General features: G+C 35.6%; 1 protein-coding gene across 2 annotated transcripts in view; it reads left to right on the top strand.

Annotated features, from left to right (window-relative positions):
- The window catches only part of kalrna (kalirin RhoGEF kinase a), a 205,455-nt gene that overhangs the window by 114,420 nt on the left and 77,674 nt on the right, over positions 1-13,361 (top strand). For both annotated transcript variants that reach the window (XM_052606894.1, XM_052606893.1), the window contains exons 10-11: positions 1,281-1,403; positions 8,686-8,877. In XM_052606894.1, coding sequence (XP_052462854.1) covers positions 1,281-1,403; positions 8,686-8,877 — 315 coding nt within the window. The remainder of the gene's footprint in view (positions 1-1,280; positions 1,404-8,685; positions 8,878-13,361) is intronic.

The raw sequence follows: 13,361 nt of genomic DNA, 5'->3' as shown, positions 1-13,361 counted from the left end.
CATATGATCTGTGCCTCAGTCTGTGGAAGTCAGAGCCCATCTTGATAAGATCAGAGTGGGTCTGCCGTGTTTTCTTTGCTTTTTGTCTGGGGTTAGTGGTGAACTGGTTGTGGTTAGCAGTGAGTCCTTGGGTTATCAGCAGAGCACACAAGTCCTCTCGGTTACCTGGGAAACCATGATAACTGGAGTAAATGAGGGTTGTGAGTCATTGTGGTACAGACTGCAGGAGACTGACTGCTTTACACCCATAACATGCTCTATCAGTCTGACATTATACATCTGATGGTCTTTTTTCCTTATCATCATCTTGGACATCCTTATTTGTCATTACAGCCTAAAACAGGAGAAACTGTAATAGCAGTTCTGAATGTTTACAAAATACTCCAGCCTGTTCAGTTCATTATGTCATTTCCTTGTTTATTTCTTGAACTTTATTATTATCATAAGTTTGATTTGCTTTATGTAAACAGCCATTACAACGCATAATCAATAGTTATGAACACAGCATTAACCATCTTGCAAGTCACAATGACTGATAGTCGAAAACAAATGCATGATTGTTATTGAATTATAAGTTGATGTATTTGGCCAAACAGGTGTTTGGACTGATTGATGTAATGGGTGCCATCTGTGAACTGCTGACTGTTGCTTTGAGCAGCCGCATCCTGTGAAGGACTCGTCACGCAGGGCTATATTTATCTCATCAGCTTCTGTTAATGTGCGTGTGAAAGAAGACACTGTTTTTAGAACATGCACTGGATGCTTTAATCAATATAGCAGAAACAAGAACTCACTGACGCAATTGTTTGCATGTTTGATTTTCGTTCTATCACATGCAAACACGCAAGTGTAGTAGAAGAAACACAAATACCTTGAGTGTAACTAGAAAAAAAGAGCTCAGATGCGTGGTGTTTTTTTTTTCCTAAAACTAAATAAATTAATCTACAGATATAGATTGGTTCACTAACCGTGAGAACAAACATCTGTGATGTTGTGCACCTAGATACACACCTGCATTAAAGAAAAATCACTTAGGAGATTTATTGAATGTTTCTATCTAAGTAGAAATGAGAACAAATCGAGAAAATGGAGACTTTCACATCTCAGATTTTTCTCCCGGTGAAAATAGCGAAGTGACCGTGTCTTCTCTAGAGTTCAGGAGAAGATTTATTTTAGAAGATTTATTTTAGATGATATAACACTTTAAAGAGGTTTTAGAAGTGATAAAGGATTTTTGTTCTCCATGCACTGAATGGATTGTGTGTGTTTGTGTGTTGCAGGTGATTGACTGGATAGAGAATCACGGAGAGGCTTTCCTCAGTAAACACACAGGTGTGGGCAAATCCCTACACAGAGCCAGAGCCCTACAGAAGCGCCACGATGACTTTGAGGAGGTGGCACAGGTAAGACAACAGCTGCATCAGATCAGATTTATCCAAACTAGATCTAGCCAAAGCACTCATCCACTGCCAGTCAGACTAATAAACATCGTTCTTATCTAAACCACTTATTTCCAGATCGAGACATTAGTGAGAAACAACTAAATGAACAGTTTCTCAGGAGATGTGTTCAGTATCAGGTTCGCTACCACAGCAGCACATCCAATAAACAGGTTTAAAAAAGGATCTTCAAATCATTTCATTGTCTGTTGTCAATAGTAGTACACCATACACCAAAATTATTTTTAATAGAAACACTAAAACTGAAATTAAAGTTTTAATTTAATAAAAAAAAATTAAATGAAGTTTATTTAACAGTCAATTAAGTAATCAAATGCATTTATTATATGACAATTATAATAATATTAATTTTAAGTATGGAGCAGGATTAAGAGGTCCAAAATGGTGATGCACAATAAGACATTAATAAATGCTTTATACATTCTAATTAACAGCCAATATGCTAATAAGCAACTAGTTAATGGTGAGAAGTGGTCTCTAAACTAAAATGTTACCTAGTTTATATATCAACTTTTTCATTATATGTTTCTACTTTCTACAATTTGTTTTTAAAATATAAATGCACCTCATAAACCTTGTCGAATTGTGAGCAGTGACGGCTCGTGGATATTAAAATATCTTTCTTTTCTGCTTAATAAATGCCTGCTGTTGGCTACCTAAATGGTTTATGTGGGGAAATGTCATTGTACGTATATAGCAAATCAATATATTTACATTTTTACAAAATCCATCCTCCTGTCCTTCTTAGTGGCAAATATGTCTATGACTCTGTCGTAGAATACACCTGTCATCTTTAATTTGTCGGTCAGTTAAGGCTGACTCCCCAGAAATTGTTGTCAAGTGCGACAGTCTTTCTTCTCCACAGTTACTGCGAAGATATGTTCTCACCCTCTTCAGGCCAGAGAAAGACCTTTCAGCAGACACAGTTGTTACAGGAATCGTTAGCATTAACTTAAGCAATCTGAACAGTTCTGGCAGGGTGCTGTGCAAATCAACCTGTATGATCATCTGAAGGAAGTCACTCAGCGTTTTATGGAAATGCATCTCTTTATAGACCACAAGCAGTTCATTTTACAACCTCCAACTGTCAAAGAAGGGGTACACTTTTAAAAGTAAGGCTAGCATCAGGAAACCGCTATGGTTAAGAAAATCTGCAAATGCTGAAAAGTCCAGAAGTCGAAAAAATTCATACTTTTCATTTCAATAAATGTCTCTCTGTCTATGTTTGACAGATTCACTTCTGAATTACTTTCAATAACACTTCAGAAAGTGATTTGGTGTCTCTGTCGGCACTAACATCATGGAAATACAGAAATCTCTCACAAATAGCACCATAGACATTCACATAATGAAGAATGATGGACAGCTGGCATTTACATGAGACACTGGTAGTGTTATCTGCTTTTATGGCAAAGAAATCCGTTGACTGAATTTCTTGATCTATTTCATTATTTACAACAGTGGCTATAGATGCTCTGCAAGTGCTGGGTCAAACTCTGAAAAGGTTTCTAGAAGTTGTACAAAATTCCCTTTGTTTTTACTTGTAGCAGACTCATCATGACCATGAAATGCTGCAGTTATGCTGAATCGTTATGCTGCAGTACCCCAGTGGCAGCGGCCTGACGGAGTGCCTCATCGATTCTTACCCGCCTGAACATCTTCAGCTTAAGAGTGGAAGATATATGGCTACGAGACTTTGCATGTTTTTCCGTAGCTCTTGCTAAATTCTTCATATCATTGAAACCAGTTGTTATCCATGGATTTAATCCTCCATTTGATTCGTCAAATAGAAGACAAAGCCAGCAGAAGAGTTTGTTCAAGTTCACTGAGCCAGGTAGCCACTCGGTTTTGCTAAATAATTTGTTTCTAAAACAGCCCGTTTGGCCGCATAATGATGATTGTTTTATGTCTAGATTAGGTGTGGGTCTACAAAATTTTGTGTAGGCTGTGCCTCCCCTGACAAGCCGCCACTGATTGTAAGACTAGTTCTCATTGTACAAACATGACTTTGTGTCCATGTGTGCTGATAAAACAGAACTTACAGAAGTGGCTCTTACCAATTTTTGTGTGCAAGGTCCATGTGGTCATTGGCTATGCTGTTTGAGCCTGAGACTATACCAACCAACTGTCAGAATGTTTTTATGCAGAGTGCAGTTCACAAACGAAAACTCAGATTAACATTGAAGAGATGTGATTTATCACTTATCATGATGTGCCTAGTTTGGTCACAGTCTAACAGTACAATTATAATCAGATGCTGACAAATACAGGACTGAGTTTTGAGTGTTCCACTAGCACACATCTGCTGTGTCTTCTTTACCATGCAAATACACGTTTCTATCATGAGCATTTCCCATTCTGCCCAAATTTAAAAAAAGAAGAAGATATAAGTGTGAACATTCACGGTAGATATATTTTGTTATTGTAAACTCATTTTAAGAGTTGTGTGGTAATGTTGGTCTCTTTTTTTGGGTTTGGCAGAGGGATGTGTCTTTTGTTTTCAGGCTGTTGTTTCTACATTGCACACAAGACAAAGGCCAGGTGAACATGATTTAATTTTATTGGAGAACCGCCACATACCTCCCTAATACTGCATTGTTGAACAAAGAAAGACTACTGGACTGTATATGTTGAGTCATATACAGCAGCTTCAATGCATTAGGCACACTAAAAATAGCCGTAATTCAGTTATTCATTATTTTGCACCACTCACTGACCCTAAGAATTACAAATGCTGTTTTTGCTGCAGTAAAATTGAGACTTCTGTATGTAAATAATCTCTATTATGTTTGGATAACCTCTGCATTCCAGTGTTGTTTGTACTGTTTTGCAACAGTTGAGTTGCCAAAGTCAAAATCACATTCATTTTTAGTCTTTCAAGACAGACTTACAATAAGCTCTGACATTAAGTGATGAAATACACTACCGTTCAAAAGTTTAGTTTGAGGTCAGTACATTTATTTATTTATTTCTATAAATGAAAGCATTTATTCAGTAAGGATGCATTAAATTGATCAGAAGTGACAGTGCAGACATTTGTAATGTTACAAAAGACTTCTCATTGATAATAATTCGATTTTTTATTATTATTATTATTATTATTGAGCAGGAAATCAGCGTATTAGAATGATTTCTGAAGGATCAGGTGACACTGAAGACTGGAGCAATGATGCCAATTTTTTTATTCTGCAAAGTACCGACAACATTTTTCCCAAATTTCAAATCAACATTTTGTCATTTAGAGCATTTATTTCTAGAAAATGACAAATGGTCTCAAATAGTGTTTTCAGAACTCAAATACGCAAATAAAACATGTTCATATTCATTTTTTAAACAACACAACACTACATTTTTATCTGAGGCAAATGTCATTTACTTTTTCTGCAGAAAATGTTAGAGTCAAACTACTCAATGCTTTCATATAAAAACTATTTTTTATTGCAAATGTTTAATTGTATCCACACTTCTTGTCATCTTTAATATGATTAGATCCTGCTGAACTGATATTTTTTAAACAAAGTGTTGTTAAATACATTGCATAGTATTAATCTGACAGCACACAGAGGAGATGAAGATCACTGGACACTAAGCCCTGCCTCTCACATCCACGTAATTCCCCTGAGATGAATAATCCATAATAGCACGGAAGACAGATTGCGAGTCTCAGTGTCACGAGAAGGACCTGAGACAAAGGGATTTGTTTTGGCTCAGCCATTATTGGTAACCAGCGAGACATATGTAGCTTTTGTTATTCTGACATCTGCTTATAAGACATATAATATCCAAGAATAGACTGATGAAGATGAAGAGATAAGACTACAAACACATTTAGGTCACATGCTGATTGAGTGATGGTTTCATGTCTCATATATGTATGTGTGTGATCAAGACAAATCAGGAATGAAGCACATATAACATATTTTAGTGCTGCTAACATCAAACTAATCCCTAATGCATTTTAAAGCAGTCATATACAATCCGCCAGTTCTCAGGGTTTCTACTGTAATAACATTAGACAAGTTTATGGATTACTGTATGTACAGAAAGCAAAGGAAAAATAAAGATTCACTTCATCAATCAAATTATAAAAAAATCAAAGAAGCAGCAGAAAGAATATAATACTGATAAAGGATTGTGAAAAAAAGTGCTATTTAGCTCAGACCCTGTTCTTAAAGTCCATGCGTACTTTTTTATTAGTATAAATAAATATTTATATTTGAAGTATTATATTCACTTTTTATCAATGTCACTATAGTAAAAGAAAAAGAGAGAGGACCAAAAAAAAAAAACTGTTCAGTTTTCACTTATAAATTGCTGTTTAGTTTCACAAACAATTACAAACTGCAATACAATTATTATTATTATTTTTTTTTTTTAGAAAGGCTAACAAATGCTCCAAAAAAACGTTGTTTTATTAACAAAATATTTTTAGTGTTTACGACTTTTAGAATAGGGAACCCTAATATTGGTTATTATCAGTAATTTAAAATAACCATCATTTAGAAATTAGATCTTTGAATGTATGTAATGTATGAAGTTATTAAAGTATCTTGAGACTATTAATTATTAAAGAGTACATTAGCTAATAATCTGTTTAGAAATGTAAAACACGCAGTTGTCACAAACTGTGTTGTAGTTACAGAATCTAAGCAAGAGATTTTGTACTTAAAGCTTAAAGAAGCTTTAATCCACACAGAGAAACACACAACACTCATCTAACACTGACGACACGGAACAAAGAACAGAAAGAAAAGAGGGCTTAAATACAATGGGGAAGTTCATCAACAGAAGAGAGAACATCCAATTAACATCCATGGAAACCAACAAATCACATGAAAACTGAGAACAACATCTAGATACTAGAATTAAACCAAAACAGAATAATTTTTGACACTATCCTCAAACACGTAGCTGTGAGACGGGACTACAGGTGTCATATTAACCATTAGGATTTTTCCAATTATTATTTTAATATACAAGTTGACAAATTATTTCCTTGTGGCTCTAAAACAGTTTGAATATACACTTTAGTGGTCATGACACTGCAGATTGTTGCGTTGACCAATTACAATCAAGTTTTTCAGAGAGCCTTACGATAATAATTCTACAATCTTAAGTTTAAAAGTAGCTCCTAAAACTGTTAATAATGTCCCCTCGGATGTTCAGACAAATACAGTAGCTGAGCAGGTTATAAATTGAAAGGATGAAAAAGATTCACCCTTTTGTAACTCATTTTAACTCATGGTCACACTTTATTTTAGGGTCCAATTCTCACTATTAACTAACCATTAACTATGACTTTTGCCTCAATTAACTCCTTATTTGCTGCTTATTAATAGTTTATAAGGTAGTTGTTAAGTTTAGGGTATTGGGTTGGATTATGGATGTCATGCATTATATGTACTTTATAAGCACTAATAAACAGCTAATATGTTAATAATAGACATGCTAATAAGCAACTAGTTATTAGTGTGAATTGGACCCTATTAGACCGCTGGTTTCCTCTATCAGTAAGTATCCAAAAATACTAAAAACAAATAATTACTAAGATTAAATGTATTTAAATACAAAATACATTTTACTTTTTCCAAAAGTTTTTAAATACAAAATACAAAATAGTATTTCAAATACATGTATTTGAAATACTGTCCATCCCTGCAGGAAATCAGCAGTCTACTAAGGAGGATGACCTTATGTATGTTGAAAATGTAAAAGTACTCAGATTAAATGTTTTAATCAAATACATTCAATTTTTTTTTCAAAGGTATTTAAATACAAAATAATAGTTTGCATTTAAAAAACATGCATTTGAAATACTGCAAATTTGATGATTATGGTCTCCCTATTAAGTCTGTTGACAGCTTGTTGTCTCAGGGCTTTGGTCCTGATCACTGATGTGATGAGCTCTTCTATTTCATAACCACAAATCAGACCCAGTTCACATCTGATGTGTGACCGCAAACGACACTGACAAATCCACAGCGATCCAAAGAAATATCCTTAGTCAGGAGAGACAGCATATTACATTTTAAACACACAAAAGTTTATGGGGTAACAGTGTAACAGAGAGAAAACAGCTCTGATCAGTTATCTTAGCAGGGCTTTATGGACTATCATTTGCCAGTGAAACGGATGATATCTCTCATGTTATAACTGTTTGTTTAATGAAGGATTGAAACCCTCTGGAGCTGTAAATGTGTTCTCATTCTCCACAGTCACAGCAGGCGAATACACATGTAATTACTTCATGTTAATTAGTCGCCCTCTCCTGACAGCGCTTTACCTTGTGTCTGACAGTGAGGAACAGTGTGCACTGGAGTGAAGATGCTCCTGTCTCAGCAGCCAGTGTACCGCTATTCTGTTTTGGGCTGAGTTAAGGCCACAAGGTGATCATTTGTGATAACTGCTGGTTCTGATTGGGTCCGTGCTGATTGTAATGGGGCGATGTGTGCCAGGATGGGATAACCCACTGCATTAGTTATAAATGGATGTTCAATTTCACACGTGAGGAAAATGTTTAAGGTGATAAGAGTAATTTACAGAGCCTCTAAAGGGACATGTTGGTGGATAAAATACATGAAGAGAAAACTCTTTTGTGTTCTCTCACAAAACCGGTTGAGTTCAGACAAACACTTCCAGCCCCATACGTTCACAATGAAGCGGTTCATAGCGTTTCATTCTGAATTTGGACTAAAGTATAAAGAAATAGAGTTTTGGGACATTCTGAAATGCTTAATATGGCTACATGTACTAAAATAGTGACATTGGAGGACTATAACACTCTTAATATGAATAACCTTATCAATAATTTTACTAATAAAATATTATTTACAGACAAGCAAAATACAACAGAAACATGGATGCTAAAATGCACGTTAAGCTTTTTCTCGCCCATAGAAACTGTTATAAAGAAAACACTTAACGTGGCTTAGTGGAAGAAGAAAGCAATATAAAAAGTCAAAGTTTTGAATACGGTTTATTAAGAAATATATACTATATACAGGCAAACAGATGAACCCAGAATATGAACGCAGCGCTATGCACTGAACTGCACGTTAAATATATATATAAATTAATTTCATGTTTATTAGTGTGAAGATGCTTTGAAACAATCTACACTCTCTAAAGTGCTATATAAATGCATGTGACTTTACTAATATTATGTCAGTTTCTAAATGTTAACATAAACGGATGCTCATTGATCGACTTCTCTCGTCCGGACCAGAACACCTACACTAATGCAGATAAACTTTTGGAAGCGGCTGAGCAGTTGGCCCAGACGGGCGAGTGTGACCCCGAGGAGATCTATAAGGCAGCGCGACACCTGGAGGTCAGGATCCAGGACTTTGTCAGGAGAGTGGAACAAAGAAAACTACTGCTGGACATGTCCGTCTCCTTCCACACACACACAAAAGAGGTAAGACTGACACACATGCCAGGTGGATTACAGAGGAATGATGGGAGGTTTAGTTGAGCAATGCCAGATGTGCTCGAAGAACACCCTGTTCACCCAGGCCCTTGTGTGAAATGTTAAATGCTTTTAACCATTATGTAATTAATGATGTGTTTAAGGTACGTTACTGCTGCAGTCAATAGCAGTGATTATTAGTGATTTATCATGCAGTAATTGTGACACCATATTACATCCATCACATCATGCTCTTTGCGTTTGAGAAGGACATAGAGTGTAAATATGTTGGAGGGTTAAGTGGCACAATCCATCTTTCTGGAGTGGTTTGGTGCTGTGATTGTTTCATGGAGCTCAAGTGTGATCTATAGTTTTGTTGATGTATGGCGATTGTAGGAATGTTTTTTTTTCTCACGATTGCCACCGATGTCCTGATATCGCTCTCTCTTAGTATGGAGACTAAGGGTGTGTCCACACTTGTAGTTCCATTGGTTTGGTTCATTTGGTCTGGACCAAAAAGGAAAATTATACATTTGATCCTGATCTGCTTAGCGTTCACATTGGCATTTTTGACAGCAAACCTAAAGTGATACGTTCACAACCTGAGTGGTCGGTTGAATGACCTATATATCATGACGGAACTCACCGAAAACCCAGACAGGTGCGTTAAATTTAAAGCGGCGCTGCGGGTGTATGATGTCAAAGCACCCATTATCCGATTGGCCTGCTCAGTGCCACTTTAATTTGAACGCACCTCATGCCATCTGGTGGACTAAGTGCACTCATTCTTGCATGTACGTATGATTTTATTTGCACCACCTGCAAACTCACAAGGAGATCATAAAAGGCACTTTATCTCATCGTTGCTCCACGTTTGCTCATTTTGTGTCGTCAAATTATGTCGCATCTTGTCATTACTACCTGTTTTTGGTTTGTTTAAAAGTATTTGGTCCGCGTTGCATTCATATGTCATTCGAACAGCACCAGAGTTTGTTTGGTAGCTGACCGAGACCCATCTTGTTTGGTGCAGACCAGGGTATGGATGGCAGTTTTCACACTTACTTAAACGAACCGCACAAACAGGGCAATTACACCAGGGTTTGTTTTAATCTAACCAAACATGACAAGTTTGAACGCGATATAAGATCTTGCTAAATACATTTATTTCAAGGTGAATAAAGACATGCTTAATGTTAGTTTACCGCATTTGCAAAATAGGTTTTGGTGAAATTTTTTCTTTTGAAACAAGTTGATACTCTAATGCACACTAAGACATATTCTGCACAAATATATTCTAAATCTCTAATCCTAATCAATACCTAAATTTAACTACTACCTCACTAACTATTATTAAGCAGCATATTGGGAGTTTATTGAGGCAAAATTTTTAGATAATGTTTTTTTTTAATAGCAAGAATTGGACCTTAAAATAAAGTGTAACCAATGTTTCTCCTAAAATTTCTTAGAAGAAATAAAAGCATACCAAAATAAGTCTATTGTTTTTTGTTTGTTTTTGTTTTTAACAGGGGCACTGTAAAATATTCATTAACCTTAAAAAGCAATCTTATTGGCTGGCGCTCACCTATTATCGTCCGTTTTGATTTCAGCAAATCAGTTCCAGCGAATGCACAAAACATGATTAATATTCATGAATCTAGCAGCTCATTAATCCTTAGTAACTTTAGTGTGTTTTCTAGTTTTTCTAATTAGAATTTGTATCAATATTAACTTATCAGTATTTTTGTTAGTCCCCCCCCCCCCCCCATCCCTTTTTTTTTTTTTTTACAGAGTCACTGAATGACAAAAAAAGCACCACCGCCATTCCAGTTAAAATGTTCAGTTAAAATGCATTTAAACATGGTTGTCAAGTTTACTTCTAATTACTAAAGTTCTATTTATATATCAGTCTGGTGAGTAAACTAAAATATTTACTAGCCAATGGCGATTCAATTGCCAAGTTGTCCGTAGAGGGTTGTTTCCTTTCATGTTTTCCTTTTTTAAGTATTTCAGCTAGGCCAAGAAAAAAAGTAATTTGTCACATTTGGGGGTCGATATACAGCAGTAAAATGAATGGCATTTGTGCTGAAAGGGTTATAGTAACACAGACGCAGTCCCAGGTTTGCACTGTAATGTCTATTTGATGACTATCAATGCTGTCTTATTTACATAAGATTGTCACTAAATCAATATCAGACATTTTGAAGACTAAGGAGAGGAAGTGGTCATGGTGAAACATTCAATGTGCTATGTATAAGACATCAAGACTGTAAAAAAATAATAATAAAAATAAAACTGTGTCATATACAGTCTCAGAGAAATTCAATAAAATATAATTTCCTTATGTGTAGAGGCGGGGTCTCAGGAGACTTAGTAATGCATGTGTTATTACCATGTAATAAATCAAATAGCTGTTGTTGTAGTACAGTGATACATATCTAAGATATCTAAGAGTTGCTCTTTAGCTGCTAACTGTGTGGATTTTTCCCAACAGATTTCATTTCACAGCTGCAGTGACTGTGTGTGTGTGTGTGTGTGTGTGTGTGTGTGTGCACTACATTATGTGAGCTGAGACTAACATTAGCGGTTCTTGGCTAAAGGAACATTATCAGGAAGGCTATTCCAGAGTTTGGGAGCCAAATGCGAAAAAGCTCTACCTCCTCTAGTGAACTTTGCTATCCTATGTACTACCAAAAGTCCATAATTTTGTGACCTTAGGGAGCATGATGGATTGTAGTGAGGTAGAAGAATAGTTAGAAGCTAACCCATTATGTGCATTATAGTTGAGTAATAATATTTTCTAACTGATACGGAACTTAATAGGTAGCCAGTGCAGAGACTGTAGAATTGGGGTAACGTGATCATATTTTCTTGACTTCTAGAACTCTAGACGTTGGATTTTGGACCACATGTAGCTTCTTTTTTTTTTTTTTTTTTTTTAAGATGCAGGACAACCACCTACTGTAGCAGTGCATTGCAATAGTCCAGTCTGGAGGTCATGAATCCATGAACTAGCTCTTCTGTATCAGAAACCGGTAACATGTTTCTAAGATGGAAGCATGCTGTTTTTGTATTATTGGAATATGGTTTTCAATAAACAAGTTGCTGTCTAATTTTTAACACACTCTGTAGGCTTAGATAAGATTAGAAGCTTTGTCTGGTTTCATTGAGATATATAGTTGAGTATCATAAGCATAACAGTTTAAACTAATCCAGTATTTATTAATAATATTACCAAGGGGCAAGATGTATATTGAAAATAGCAGAGGACATAGGACAAATCCTTGTGGCACTCCATATTTACTGGTAATAAACAAAATGACTCCCCATTTTAATAAACAAAGTGGTAGCGATTGGACAGTTAGGATCTAAATCATCTTACTAGTTAGTATAAACCACAAGGATGTGTTTGAAACTAATGTAAAGAGAAATAGACTCCTGAAGTGGCATGTAGGCCGTGTTTATTTCTGTAAGGTCTTTGCTGTATGGTTTTCGTTTAATGTAGCCATTGTGTTTAGCTTTATCCTAATGTGGGCGATTTCCTGTATTGTAAAACTTTTCATATGTGTTGCTGTTTAGAGCTCTTGGATATGATTAATATGAATACTATTCCTGTGTCAAGCCCCTGTTGGGGAAATTATCTATCATGAGTGTCATATCCTCGTGTAGAGCTGTTCTCCGCCTGCAACATGTTAAAGCTAAACCTGAGCAGCCTCCTCACTGTAGATTTGGAAAATGCCTTATTCACCATTACAGGCTCTCATTCTGCATCTGGCAGAGCTGATATTCCCACGCCCATAGAGAACCTGGAAATGTAAGGGATTTATATCATTGGAATTCTATAGCATTCCTTATCAGCATTCCTTATCCAAGTCTTTATCAAGTAATCACAAAAGGTCATGGCAATTCATTGTTCAAAGGTGTAACCACTGTAAAGAGGGATCTGTGTTTATCAAACATGCCTGTGTGACTGATATTCCCTAGTCATGTTCAGAAACTTCATCCACCAGCAAGATCGGCTCCGTGATTTCTATTCCTAAACATTATGTATCATTGAAAAAAGTTTTTACAGATTATTATTATTTATTTATTTATTTTGTTTAACCTTGATACACTAATATTAAAATATTTGGGTTAAGTAAGCAAGGATTTGTAAAATTTATATAAAATCTAAATACATTTAGAATGTTTAAAAAGGCTTTTGTTTCAAATAAATGCAATATATTTCAGCAAAAACTATTTCTAACATTAATAAGAATAAGAAACATTATTAATAGTTAAGCAACAATAAAAACTGATCATAATGGAGCACCATATAATAAAATATTAGCATGTTAGAATTATTTCTGAAGGATCAATCCAGCAACCTTGCTCTACTGACCTGGAAGGCACTCCAAGTTTGGGGGGATTTTGTTCTGACTTCTAATAAATGTAGTGTCATTTGTGTACTGTTTAATCTTTCAGACTGAAATGTAAAAAATGGAAGCAGCATGAGA

The sequence above is a fragment of the Carassius gibelio genome, chromosome A9 (assembly GCF_023724105.1).
Source record: "Carassius gibelio isolate Cgi1373 ecotype wild population from Czech Republic chromosome A9, carGib1.2-hapl.c, whole genome shotgun sequence".
Lineage (NCBI taxonomy): Eukaryota > Metazoa > Chordata > Actinopteri > Cypriniformes > Cyprinidae > Carassius > Carassius gibelio.
Note: the sequence above shows the minus strand (reverse complement) of the source record. Positions and strands in the feature narration are given on the sequence as shown.